Source organism: Mastigoproctus giganteus, chromosome 10, assembly GCF_048544385.1.
Source record: "Mastigoproctus giganteus isolate SK-2022 chromosome 10, ASM4854438v1, whole genome shotgun sequence".
NCBI classification, from domain to species: domain Eukaryota; kingdom Metazoa; phylum Arthropoda; class Arachnida; order Uropygi; family Thelyphonidae; genus Mastigoproctus; species Mastigoproctus giganteus.
In genome coordinates this window covers 132,397,272-132,411,216 of record NC_143584.1, presented here as the reverse complement: position 1 = coordinate 132,411,216, position 13,945 = coordinate 132,397,272, and the positions used below count along the sequence as shown (strand labels likewise).

At 37.0% G+C, this 13,945-nt stretch overlaps 1 protein-coding gene across 6 annotated transcripts in view; it reads left to right on the top strand.

The window, feature by feature from the left end:
- Positions 1-13,945, top strand: part of LOC150079291 (intermembrane lipid transfer protein VPS13D-like) — a 1,618,665-nt gene that overhangs the window by 811,785 nt on the left and 792,935 nt on the right. For all 6 annotated transcript variants that reach the window (XM_090383928.1, XM_090383929.1, XM_090383926.1 and 3 more), the window contains one exon: positions 13,186-13,361. In XM_090383928.1, the coding sequence (XP_090240054.1) occupies positions 13,186-13,361 (176 nt within the window). The remainder of the gene's footprint in view (positions 1-13,185; positions 13,362-13,945) is intronic.

Sequence of the window (13,945 nt, the reverse complement as noted above, 5' to 3'; positions counted from 1 at the left end):
CAGTCTAAACATCTCTCCCCGTAACTTGAAATTATGGACCCTTGTTCTAGAATCATTTATAACCATGAAAATTTTGTCCTTATTCATTTTGCTTATGCCTCTCAGAGCCTTAAACACCTCAATCAAGTCTCCTCTAAGATGCCAAGCACTGCAGCTCACATATTCAAAGTTTTTCCTCATACGGATGCCCTTTTGCCGATCTCACCAGCAAGTTACTCGTTTTCGGATTCTTTCAAGAAGCACAATGTCCTTCTTTGGGGTGCAATCTCCATACATGAACACAGTATTCCAAGTGTGGTCTAACAATAGCCTTATAATACATCGCCAATGGTCCAGGAGTCACAGATGGCACATGTTGATGATGCCACATGATCCCAGAAGCAATCCAGGACATCACCCAAACAGACTACACTCACAGACATGACAAGGTTTCCAGGATAATACATCAGAAGCTAGTGCTAAAATATCAGTTTAAGAAAGATAGCATACTCTATTAAAAAGCACAAATTTCAGGCCATACTAGAGATCCCTACTCATAAACTATACTGGTATTCAGCCATAATAATGGACATCATGATTCTGCACAACAGACCAGACACAACCCTGATCAAAGTAGCATTTTCCAACAATAGCAACCTCCAGAAAACCTATGATGAAATGGATGTCTATGTACTTCCTGATTAAAAAATCTGCAAGTACATAGATCTTAGACAGCAAGTTAGTGAGATATTGCATATTTAATAACAAATGGCCATTCCTGATCAGATCACAGCTTTCTGAATTTCTTTATAAGTGGTCTCTATGAGGCCACTCATGGAGACCACTTACAAACATTGCTGCTAATGTTTGTAAGTGGTCTCTATTGCTGCTATGTAGCCTCTTGTAGCATTCAGTGATCCTGAACACCTGTAGAAAATTCAGATTAGCATTAGCATTAGTAGAGGCATTTGATGCAAGAAAGCAAGCTTATGCAGCACCAGCCAAAAAAAAAAAAAAAAAAAAAACCACTTCCACTTCACCCCTCTGTTCGTTAAAAATACCTGCCCAGCTGAGCCTTAAACTTATTTAGGCTATCAACTTCCACGACAAGGGATGGAAGTCTGTTCCACCAACCAACCACTCGCTGGCTAAAGGCAAATTTCCACACGTCTATCCTACATCTGTCTTTCCTCAATTTGAATTTATGCCCTCTCAGGTGATTATTCTGAGCGAGAGGAAGAATCCCATCAGCATTGAGCATGCTCAAACCATTCACTGCTTTATACACCTCTATCAGATCACCTCGCTGGTGCCTAGTCTCCAGACACTGTAATTTGCAAAACTTAAGCCTTTCTTCGTAAGAGCACCCCTTTGTTCCATTCACTAATCTTGTTGCCCTTCTCTGTACTCGTTCCAGCAGCTCTACATCCTTCTTGAAATGAGGCCTCCAGACCTGTATACAGTACTCTAGGTGTGGCCTGACCATTGCCTTATACAATGGAATAATCACCTCCTTATCCCTGCTAGAAAAATTCCTATATGTCATTGACAATACACCATGAGCTACTCTTGCAGCCCGTCTGCACTGCTCAGAGAACTTCATATCTGCCTGCACAACCACCCCCAGGTCCCTTTCATTCTCTACCACTGTCAGTGTAGTACCACAGAGTTGATACGTTGCTCTGGGGTTGCTGTTTCCCATGTGTAGTACTTTACATTTGTCAATGTTAAACTTCATTTGCCACCTCTCAGCCCATCTGCTCAACCTTTCCAGATCCTGTTGCAGCAGCATAGTGTCAGTAGTGTACTTGACAACCCTGCCTACCTTTGTATCGTCTGCAAACTTCGACATTAAGCTTGATATACCATCATCAATATCATTTATGAATACAGAAAACAATAATGGACCCAACACTGAGCCCTGAGGGATTCCACTAATAACATTAGTCCACGACGAGCAGTGTCCATTGATTACCACCCTCTGTCTTCTCCCCCTCAGCCACCCCTTTATCCACAGCAGCAATTTGCCTCCAGTGTCACACTGCTCCAATTTGTGCAGCAGTCTTCCATGTGCAACAGTATCAAAAGCCTTTCTAAGATCCAAGTATATAATATCAAAGTTATTCCCTGCATCCAGTTCCTTTGTGACTGCATCATAGTATCCAATCAAATTGGTCAGGCAAGACTTCCCCTTAACAAAACCATGCTGTGTCCGAGCTATAACTGAAGTCTTGTCTAAATGATCCTGCAGTGCTTCTTTAATTAGTGCCTCCATTAATTTTCCTGGAACAGAAGTTAAACTCACAGGTCTATAAATACTTGTGTCAGCCTTTGATCCTCCTTTGTGAATTGGGGTCACATTTGCACATCTCCAGTCTATGGGTACCTCCCCTGAGTCCAAGGAAGCTCTCATAATTATGGCTAAGGGTTTGCTTACTTCCTCTGCTGCCTCCTTTAATATAACTAGATAGATCTCATCCACCCCGGCTGCCTTTCTTGTGTTTATCTTCAACAATTTCTCCTCCACTTTTACTCTCAGTTATTACAAGATTCTCTAGCTTACTGCTAGAGTTGAATACACCTCTGGCTTTCCCCTCGCTAAATAACTCCTCATGTGTGAATGTCGATGCAAAATATTCATTTAGTTTGTTAGCTACCTGAGCAGGATCATCAACAGTTGACCCATCGATATCAAGTGGACCAATCTGATTCATCCCCTTCCTTCTAGAGTTTACATAAGTAAAGAACTCTTTGCTGTTTTTCTTTGCATCCTTTGCCAAAGATTTCTCGTAATCTGCCTTCGCCTGCGTAACCTCCTTTGTAACTTGGTTACAGATCAACTTGTATCTCTCATAGGCTTCTGTGTCATGTGTTAATTTGTATGTATCCCATGCATGTTTCTTCTCTGCCATATGCCTCATCAGTTCATCTGACATCCATTTAGGGCTAAACCTTGAACAATATTTCTTAGTTGGTATGTAAAGCCTAGTAGCTTCCAAGATAAGTTCTTTGAATGCTTCCCATTTTGCATTTGCTGTTGGTAACATCATCAGTTGGTTCCACTGTATAGAATTTAAATACTGTGTCAGTCCATCGTAGTCGCCTTTACGAAAGCAATAACCCTTCCCTTTACCCCTAATGGTAGTTACCTCTTTGAGTAAATCCACTTCAGCACACTGTGATCACTGCCACCTAGTGGTTCATTTAACTGCAGTTTCTTAATGCATGAAGAATCACTGCTGATAATCAAATCAGAGTATTCCTCCCTCTAGTTGCCTCCCGAACATGCTGATGTAGAAAACAATCATCCAATAAATCCACGTGTACCTTGAACCCAGATGTACCTTGAACAACTGTAATAATAATAATAATAATAATAATAATAATAGTTACCTGATACAACCACCCAGCCAATCACTTTGTACCAGAAGACTTTCATGAGTTGGAAGAAATTCCATAGGGAGGAAAAAATATATATATATTAATATTATTAATAATTATAATAATAAATGACCAAATATGTCCCAGGTGCCAGTTCCTTCACATTGTGTAACCACAGGTCACACATTGTGAAGGCCCTGGCTGCAGGTTGGACCTCCCCGCCTTTGCCCTTCATGGTAGTTATATCTATAAGGTAAATCCCAAATCAACATAGTATTTATTGCCACTTGGTGGCTCTTTTATATTCTGATTTTTAATGTGTGTAGTTACTCCCAATAATTAGTTCAATAGCTGCTTTCTCTAGTTACCTATCAAACACGCTTGTATAGATAATAATCATCCATTAAATTCAAAACATTCTTGCTAATTTGAGAGTGACCATTCCACAAGTTCCAGCCAATATGTAGAAAATTTAAATCCTCTGTTATAAGTCATTATGATTTATTGGCCCACCCAGTTTGTTGTATAGTTTTTGTTATCCTCATCAGTCTTGTGATCTATAACATGATCATGGTCTCATATTTTCTTCCCAACTGCTTTCATCACAGCAATCCGACTCAACATTGTCACACATTGTGACAATGTTGAGTCGGATTGCTGGTCATCCACATCATTGAGTGCACTGACTTAGAATCTAAGTTCTTCTTAACTGAGAGCATAATTATTAGCTGTCATTTCCTGTTCTGTTTATCCTTTCTGTGGACATTATGCGCACCATATTCAAGTTCTGCATCTCCCTTATGTCTGAGTGACTTTGTATCCAATATCCCTGCAATGGCCACTTTTGATGGTCTCACTGGTACTTCAAATTTATCAAAATTTTTCCTAACTTTATTGTATATACATACACCTCTCTCTCTCTCTTCTCTTAATGATGACACCAACATGGCCATTGTATATACTTCTCGTGAGAATCCCCCCTCCCCAAGGGCCTTGTAATCCCTGATACTGCCATAGCCTAGTGGTCAGGCGCGCGGGTGCATAAGTACACGTGCCTTGAGTGACCGGGGTTCAAGCCCGTGACTGCTGAATACGGTGCTGTTTTTTGTATTCTGTCTATCTTGTGAACTCCTCTGATCATTTGGGGCCGAGTGGGTAAAGTACCTGCCCGGCAACCCAAAGGTCGCGGGTTCGATTCCCGCCTCGGGCTTGGATCAAAGTACTGCAAAAACCTTGGGAGGTGCAATATGGCCACAGAAGTCGATGCGCCAACAACTATCAAATCAAATCAAAATCTGATCATTTGGTCTTCCCGGAGTATAAACAGAAAATTTATTTATTTATTTATTTATACCTTGCCTGAAATGTAAGCTTGTCAGAAGCAGTGAAACATGAGTTGCCCTATACATTGCTTTGATCCAAGAGAACTATTATTGATGGCTTTCTCTATCTCTCTCTCTCTCTCTCTCTCTCTCTGAGCCAGTGCATTTCTGCTACATTGAGCATTTTGATTATGTTATTGTTTGAGGCATGATTTTAGTCAAATTTTAATAAAAAAAAAAAGAAAAAAACATGCACACTAAGATATAAGGGTATAGTAATATTGATTTATTCGAGCAATGCCAGTACATACTTTGCTGTTACGCTTCTAAAGAACACTAGTGATTTGGTTAACGCTTAACCAAATCCAAAAAAAAAAAAAAAAAGATAACCTACATGATTAGGACCTTAGAACTATTTATTTGCTACAACTTAAAACAATACAGTTAACTACTATGATGTACAACCAATGAAAATAGAGAAGTAGTTGTAAAATTTTAGAGTAGAATGAAAGATTGTAAAGTTGTCACTTATTCTCAAAGAACCATGTTTCTGATTTTTAGTGAACTGGCTCTCACACCTTTATAATCATATAATGCTCATTTATTCAATTGTAGTATGATAAAATTAAATTCCATTTAATTTTATGATACTACAATTTATTGGTTACTCAATACAATGTTGATTTGGATAATTAAACTATATAAAAGTATTAAAGCTGTTTATTCTAATATTATTAGGTTTAAAGTTTTTTTGGAGTATAAGCCTTGTTTGGCCCAAGAAGCCTTTTGTGCTACTAAACAATAACAACAACAGCACAATTTGCTCAAAAATCCAGTATGTGCTTTATATTCCCAAATGAACTCCCGAGCCAAAGCATTACCACTACTTTGAGCTATCCTGTTTTTTGTTTGATGCAGGAATTTAGTGTAATCATTAATTTAAATAAAGCACATTTAAAAAAATATATATATGCTATTTTAAAATAAAAATGGAGAAATCTATTTTTGTATATATATATATATATATACTGTATATAGTTAATCGGTCTAGTGTCTGCCGATTTTAAATCCTCACCGCCAGCTGGCCATTTTATATGTAAAAATAAAATTTCTAGAGCAATTCTCACTTCAAGTGGTCCATGTTATTTTATATCCATAAGGATTGTTTAATTCATGATACTTGATAAAGTGTAATTAACTATATAAAGTAAAAACTTAAGCTTAATAAAACTTATAGTAATAAAGTATAAAAATTACACCTAACAAAGTATAAAATGAGAAAAATGCAATAGCATCTTGCTTGTTTTTTTATAAGATTAATTGTTAAAAGTTAATTTTTGTCTTAAAAAAGTGTATTTTATGCCACTGTGCTAGATCTTCAAGCAGGCGTCTCATTATTTATGAAGTTTGCTTATTACCCAAACTTTACTATGGTGCAGTCGTAGTAGTAGTAGTAGTAGTAGTAGTGGCACATGATGCAAGAAAGCAAGTGTAGGAGCTTATGCAGCATCAGCGAAAAAAAAAAAAAAAAAAAAATCACACCATTCCCTCCAAATGCCTGTCCAGTTCCTCCTTAAATTTATTTAACCTATCAACTTCCACAACGACAGATGGAAGTTTGTTCCAGCAATTAACCACCCGCTGGCTAAAGGCAAATTTCCGCACATCTATTCTACATCTGTCCTTTCTTAATTTGAACTTATGTCCCCGTAGGTTCGTAATCTGAACAAGTGGAAGGATCCCATCAGAATTCAGCGTGCTCAACCCATTCAAGGCCTTATAGACCTCAATCAAATCACCGCGCAGGTGCCTAGTCTCCAGCCACTGCAATTTGCAGAACTTAAGCCTCTCTTGGTAAGAGAATCCCTTCATTCCCCTCACCAATCGTGTTGCTCTTCTCTGTACACGCTCAAGCAAATCTACATCCTTCCTAAAATGAGGCCTCCAGACCTGTACGCAGTACTCAAGGCGTGGCCTGACCATTGCCTTATACAGAGGGACAATCACCTCCTTTTCCCTGCTAGCAAAATTCCTATATATCATTGACAAAACCCCATGACCTGCCCTGGCAGCCTGTCTGCATTGCTCAGAAAACTTCATATCTGACTGCACAATTACTCCCAGGTCTTTTTCATTTTCTACCACCTTAAGTGTAGTACCACACAGTTGGTACGTTTCTCTGGGGTTACTTCTACCCATATGCAGTACTTTGCATTTGTCAAGGTTGAACTTCAGTTGCCACTTCTTAGCCCATCTGCCCAAATTATCTAGATCCTGTTGCAGTAGCACACTGCAACAATGGCAGTAGCACACTGCCATTACTGTCATTAACAACCCTGCCAACCTTTGTGTCATCTGCAAACTTCGACATTAAGCCTGATATACCTTCATCAATATCATTGATAAATACACAAAACAACAGTGGACCCAACACCGAACCCTGTGGGACTCCACTAATAACATTAGTCCACGAAGAGCAGCACCCATTGATTACCACCCTCTGTCTTCTCCCACTTAACCATCCTTTTATCCATTGTAGCAACTTACCCTTAATACCATTCTGCTCCAATTTGTACAGTAGTCTTCCATGCGCAACAGTGTCAAAAGCTTTCCTGAAATCCAAGTATATGATATCAAAATTTTTTTTTGCATCCAGTTCCTTTGTGACCACATCATAATAACCAATCAAATTTGTCAGACAAGATTTTCCCTTAACAAACCCATGCTGTGTTTGAATTATTGCTGCAGTCTTGTCTAGATGATCCTGCAATGCATCTTTAACCAGTGACTCCATTATTTTACCCGGAACAGAAGTTAAACTAACTGGTCTGTAATTACTCGTGTCTCCCTTCGATCCTTCGTGATTTATGCGAACTTATTTTGCATGATTTTGAAATAATGCCTCCCCCCCTAAAATATAAGTGATAATAATGAATAAATTTTATTATACACAAAAAAATTAAAATAACATTCTATCTGTTCATTCAGAATCAAAACAAGAAAGCGATATATTGAAATTTGATTTAAGATAAAGTGCAATGTTTTAAATTTTAAGTTATTGGTTGCCTGTATTTTTAAGAGTACTATATAGGTAAGTTTCAGCTGAATTTTTTATGGAAAAAAATAATAAATTTTTTTTTTTCATATACTGTACATGTAAATTTTCATTATAAATTGCATTTAATTTTATCCTTATTAATGTTAATTGTAAAACAAATTTCTATTGATTTTATTTTCATAAAATATGTCAAAATATTGTTAGGTTGTGCTATTTATGCATTCATGGAATGCAATATTCCCCTTGAATAATGTATTTCTATTTGATAATGGTTCTTAATTTTCATGAATCTTTGTTTATGTATGCATTACAGGGATGCAATCTATACATAAATCACAATCATGTGATTTATGTATTACAATTGTTTTGAAATTCTACATTCACATGTGTGCATACTATGTAGTCTTGATTTTTTGAAGTCCTTAGAATTATGATTTCTTACAATAGTCAATTTCTAGTTCATTTTCTTTCTAGTTCTTCAACACTGTCTAGTTTATTTCACAAATATAGGTGGTCTCAGTTCTAATTTGAAAGATGGCAATTTCCACTTACACTCTGCCAAACCCTATGTACTTTTTCCGACAGAATTTCAATTGGTTGATTCAACCACTGCTCATCTCAGTTGCCCAAATTATTTGCTGTATGATTACTTACACCTCAAAGGTGGTACTTGTGCATATGTCCACTCTGATATTCTCTGTCAGAGACTTGGTAATTTGAAATCTTCTCCTTCCTCTCATTGCAGCTTGACTTTCTCCAGTCAAACTTTCCTAACAGTGAGGTAATTTTCCTTAGTGATTTTAATGTTCACAACTCCAGCTGGCTTCCCTTCTCTAGTCACACAGACCCAGCTGGTTGAGATGCTGAGACTTTTGCAATTACTAATGACCTCACACAGGGGTCAAAGTGCTTGATCTTTTTCTCACAATCAACCCTTCTAGTACACAGTCAAAGTCAGTGGTCCTTTAGGCACTTCAGATTGCAACTTGGTGATTGTTTCTTCTTCAATGCAGCATTCATATAATAGCTATTCCCAACCTCGTGTTGTTTGGCATTACAAGAATGCAATATGGGATGATCTGCAAAATTTCTTTTCTTCTATTCCTTGGTTCGATTACTGTTTCAAAACTTCAGATGTCACCGTTTACCCATATCATATCAGTGAAATTATTCTTCTAGGAATGGAATCCTTTATTCCACACTCCACTTTAAAATCTTGTCCTTTATCTAAACTTTGAGTTTCCAATAAATGTGCTAAGGCCGTTCAAGAGAAGATTTTTGCATATCGAAATTGGCTTATTTCCAAATCTCCAAGTTCATTTTCTGATTACACCAAAGCTCATAACAGTTGTAAAGCAATTATTAACCAGTCAAAACTTGACTTTGAAAAGGCTAAGAGAAGAAAACTTTTCTTGTCCAAATGGAAGCCGAGCATGCTAGTCTCTTTCCAAAGCTATTGGCAGCAACCTTTCCCCATCTCTGCTCCCACTTCTGTAAAAACCAGATGGTTCTATTGTCACTTCAGTCAAAGATAAAGCTGACCTTCTAGCATCCCATTTTTCTTTCAACTCATGTATTAATGACCTTGATAAAAAACCTCCCACCATTCCCAACACACTCCATTCAATTTCTCCTGTAGTCTTCCGTCTACAGGATGTCAGAAGGATTTTAACGAATCTTGATGCTAAGAAAGCTCAGGGCCTGATGGTATTTCTCTGTTTGTTCTTAAAACTTGTGCTTCTGAACTAAATCCTATTCTTTGCCTCCATTTTTCACTTTCTTATTCCAAAGGTGTTTTTCCTTCTGCTTGGAAATTTACTCATATCCAGCCAGTTCCTAAAAAGGGTGACAAATCCCTCCCATCCAGTTATCATCCCATTGAAATTAATTCTACTCTTTCTAAAGTAATGGAGAAATCAATTAACTGCCAACCCTTAAACTACCTAGAAACCTTCCATCTTATCACCTATTGCCAGTATGAATTCCTTGGATTCCATCAGTGTCAATCCACTATTGATATTCTGGCTTATGCTACCCATATATGGACAAATTCAATGGAAATGTTTGGTGAAACATAAGCAGTTGCTCTTGACATTTCAAAGGCTTTTGAACCATTTTGGGATAAAGGTCTTCTAAACAAGCTTCCATCTTATGGTTTGCTAACTGTTTTTTGTAATTGGTTATCCAGTTTTCTCTCTGACAACTCACTGTGGGTGATGGTCGATAGCCTCCATCTTCTAACTTCTCCACTAATGCTTGTCACCCAAGGTTCATTTCTTTCCCCCACTCGTTTCCTCTTGAATATTAATGACTTTCTTCAATTGACCAGAAATCCTATCCATAGTTTTGCTGATGATATCACATTACCTTTCACTTTCCAGTTTGAGAAACCTTGTCATGCTCAATCAGCTTCAGCTTCTCGTATATCTGCTATCGGTTCCTTAAATTGCCTCCAGGTAATTCTCCAGTGGAGCAAAGACTACTTAGTTGATTTCAATCCTTCTAAAACTCAGTCCTGTCTTTGATCTCTTCTATCTTATATGTCTTATATCTGGTTAAAGATGCATTGCAGGATTATCTAGTCAAGACTGCAGCAATAATTCAGACACAGCTTGGATTTGTTAACATTTAATGTTAAGGGAAAGTCTTGTCTGACAAATTTGATTGGATACAATGAAGTGGTTACAAAGGAACTGGATGCAAAAAATAATTTTGATATAATATACAGTACTTTGATTTCAGGAAAGCTTTTGACTGTTGCGCATGAAAGACTATTGTACAAATTGGCGGAGAATGGTATTAAGGGTAAGTTGCCAGAATATAAAGGGTGGTTGAGTAGGAAAAGACAGAGGGTGGTAATCAATGGACGCTGCTCTTCGTGGACTAATGTTATTAGTGGAGTCCCATTGGGTTTGATGTTGGGCCCACTGTTCTTTTGTATATTTATCAATGATATTGATGAAGTTATATTAGGCTTAGTGTTGAAGTTTGCAGATGATACAAATGTTAGCAGGGTTGTTAATGGCAGTGTGCTACTGCAACAGGATCTAGAAAATTTGGGAAGATGAGCTGAGAAGTGGCAACGGAAGATTAAAATTTACAAATTTAAAGTACTGTATATGTGCAGAAGTAACCCCAGAGGAATGCACCAACTGTGTGGTACTACACTTAGGGTGGTAGAAAATGAAAAAGACATGGGAGCAATTGTGTAGTACGATGTGAAGTTTTCTGAGCAATGCAGACAGGTTGGAAGAGCAGGTCATGGGATCTTGGCAGTGATATGCAGGAATTTTGCTAGCAGGGAAAAGGAGTTGATTATCCCTTTGTATAATGCAATGGTCAGACCACGGCTTGAGTTCTGCATACTGGTCTGGAGGCCTCATTTTAGGAAGGATGTAGATTTGCTTGAGCATGTACAGAGAATGGCAACAAGATTGGTGAGGGGAATGAAGGGATCCTGTTACCAAGAGAGGCTTAAGTTCTGCAAATTTCAGCAGCTAGAGACTAGGCACCTGCAAGATCTGATTAAAGTGTATAAGGCCTTGAATGGGTCGAGTACTCTGAATTCTGATGGGATTATTCCATTTGCTCAGATTATGAACCTAAGGGGACATAAATTCAAATTGAGGAAAGACAGTTACAGATGTGTGGGAATTTGGCTTTAGCCAGCAGATGGGTAATTACTGGAACAATCTTTTCGAAGGAATGGTTGTGTGAAATTTTTTTTTTTTTTTTTTGGCTGATGCTACATAAGCTCATACAGCTGCTTTCTTGCATCACAAGCCTCTATTACTATCTCACAAAATGGATTTGTCTGCTCCTTCTGGTGCATAATAGCCTTAGATGCTAATGCGCCAATAAAATCATAATCTAATATAATCTAATCTTCTGCTCCTATGTGTATCTCTGGTGACACTCCAATTTCTAGGTAAGAAGATTTATATCTTTTGAGGATTACTCTGACTTCTAATTTCTCTGTGCACAAGCACATTACAAATATTGCTTCTTCTGCATCAAAAAAACTTGGTTTTCTCTTTCGCTCTTGGCATTACTTTTCTTCCAAACAGCTGTTCACTCTGTACCAATCACAAATCCACTCTACCATGGAATATTGTTCCCACATCTGGGGCAGATGTCTCCAAAACTTCTCTCAGGCTTCTAGATTCCATTCAGAAGAGGGCATTTAGGTTAATTAATGATTCATGTCTAACAGAGTGTCTCTCTCTCTCTCTCTCTCTCTCTCTCCACTCCCTGTCTCTTAGACGTACTGTTTATGCTGCATTCCTTTTTTACAGTTCAGTTTAGTTTCTGTTTATGTATAACTGTCTCTGGTCGCACCCAGACTGATGTCCATCTCCACCTATATTCATGTATCCAAATGGAATATATATAAAAAACAGTAGGCAGACCACTTATCCACCAGGAAGCAGGCAACACAGGCAACCACATCCCGGTGTCCGTCTTCGCACATGGGTCTACTATACTGTCTGTGTAAGTAACACAGAAATCTTGCACCCACCAGCAGTTGTGCAAGTCTGATGGGTGCCAGCATCTCCTGCTTCTAGGCTGCCCAAACCTAGGAGCAAAAAAATAATAATAATAATAAAAAAATAAATAATAATAATAAAAAAAAAAATAAATAAAAATAATAATAATGATAAAAAAAAAAAAAAAATTATTTCCCTCCCCCAAATCCCCCACCTCTCTTTAACCAGCCCGCAGGGAATAATCCCGCTTCAGTAAATTCTAATTATGCCAGCAAACAAAGCAAAGCTAATAAAAAAATTCCCCTTTACAGGCTCGCCAAAGAAAGAATACTCCCAAAAATTCCATTTCTACAGATACTCCCATGGCCCTGTTCTTCTGAATTGCCTTCTATAGTTCCCACTCTCTCTTTCAAAACAGTCCGAACACGTGCTGCCACCAGCCATCATCCATTTGCTGTCCAACTTCAAACTCACAGAACCAACTTTTCATCTTCCTCGTTTATTCATTCAACTGCTGTTTTCTGGAACAACCTTCCTTCATACGTATTTCCTGAAAATTACAATCTACAGAAGTTCAAGTCCAGTGTCAACAAATATCTTCTTTCGTCTTCTCAATTTCCAATGCAAGCACTGTACTAAGTATTATAGTTTCTAATACCTCTCGTGTTTGGGGTTTTCATTAAAAAAAAAAATTGTACTTTTAAATTTCAGGCTAAAAAATTACACTAACATTATAAATTGAGGCCAAATGCTTTGTATTCAGTGTTATAAATAGTATTTGCTTTACCAAATTATATTTTTATTAAATAGATTTCTTATTTTTATGTCTGTTTTGGTTGATAAATTTATTGATGATTTTAAAAAAAAAATTTAAACTTTTTCATTTTATTAATAAATATTTTGTTTTAAAACAGCCTTGTTTCCTAATTATTTTTGTTTGGTTGTTTTTCATTTGCAGATAAAAGGCATGCTTGCTTGTTGGATGTAATATATGTTGAATTATTGGATATGGATCTATATTCAGCATCACGTTGCAGCAAGATGACATCATCCTGCAATATCTCAAGCACAGATCTTAAAAATGTTGATCAAGAATTAGAACTACTTTTCCCATCATTTGCTCTAAAAAAACATGTATGTGCATCAGGGTATGAAGGAGAAATACTTTTCATACAAAAGTATTTTTTCTTTTTTGAATAAACTGCTAGTATTACATTTATTTTGATATATGAACTCTGAATAATAAATGCAAAAGTTGTTTTCTATAATTTTAACAGCAGCAACATGGCACTGTTTAAAGGGAAAGAATATTAAATATTATTTTTTAAAAATTACTATTAAAAAAATTCATGCTGCTGATGAATTGTTTTAAGTCTGTAAGTATATGGCTTGACTTTTATGGAGTTTAATCATGGGTTTTCATGATGTATTGTTTTACAAAGTCATGAAACATTCATGATTATTGGAAATTGTACGTGGCATATAAAATATGCAATATTTTATATGCCATGTACAATTTACATGGCATATTAAATATGCAATATTACTGCATATTTAATATGCCATGGAAATAATTTATAGTCATTCTATAAAGGTCATCAACAGTTATTTCAGAATTCATTACAATTGTGTATGCTAAACAGTAACACATGAAAATTTCTAACAGGGTTTCTGACAGAGATAGTAGCTGATTTTGGATTATTTGTAAAAATGTCTCT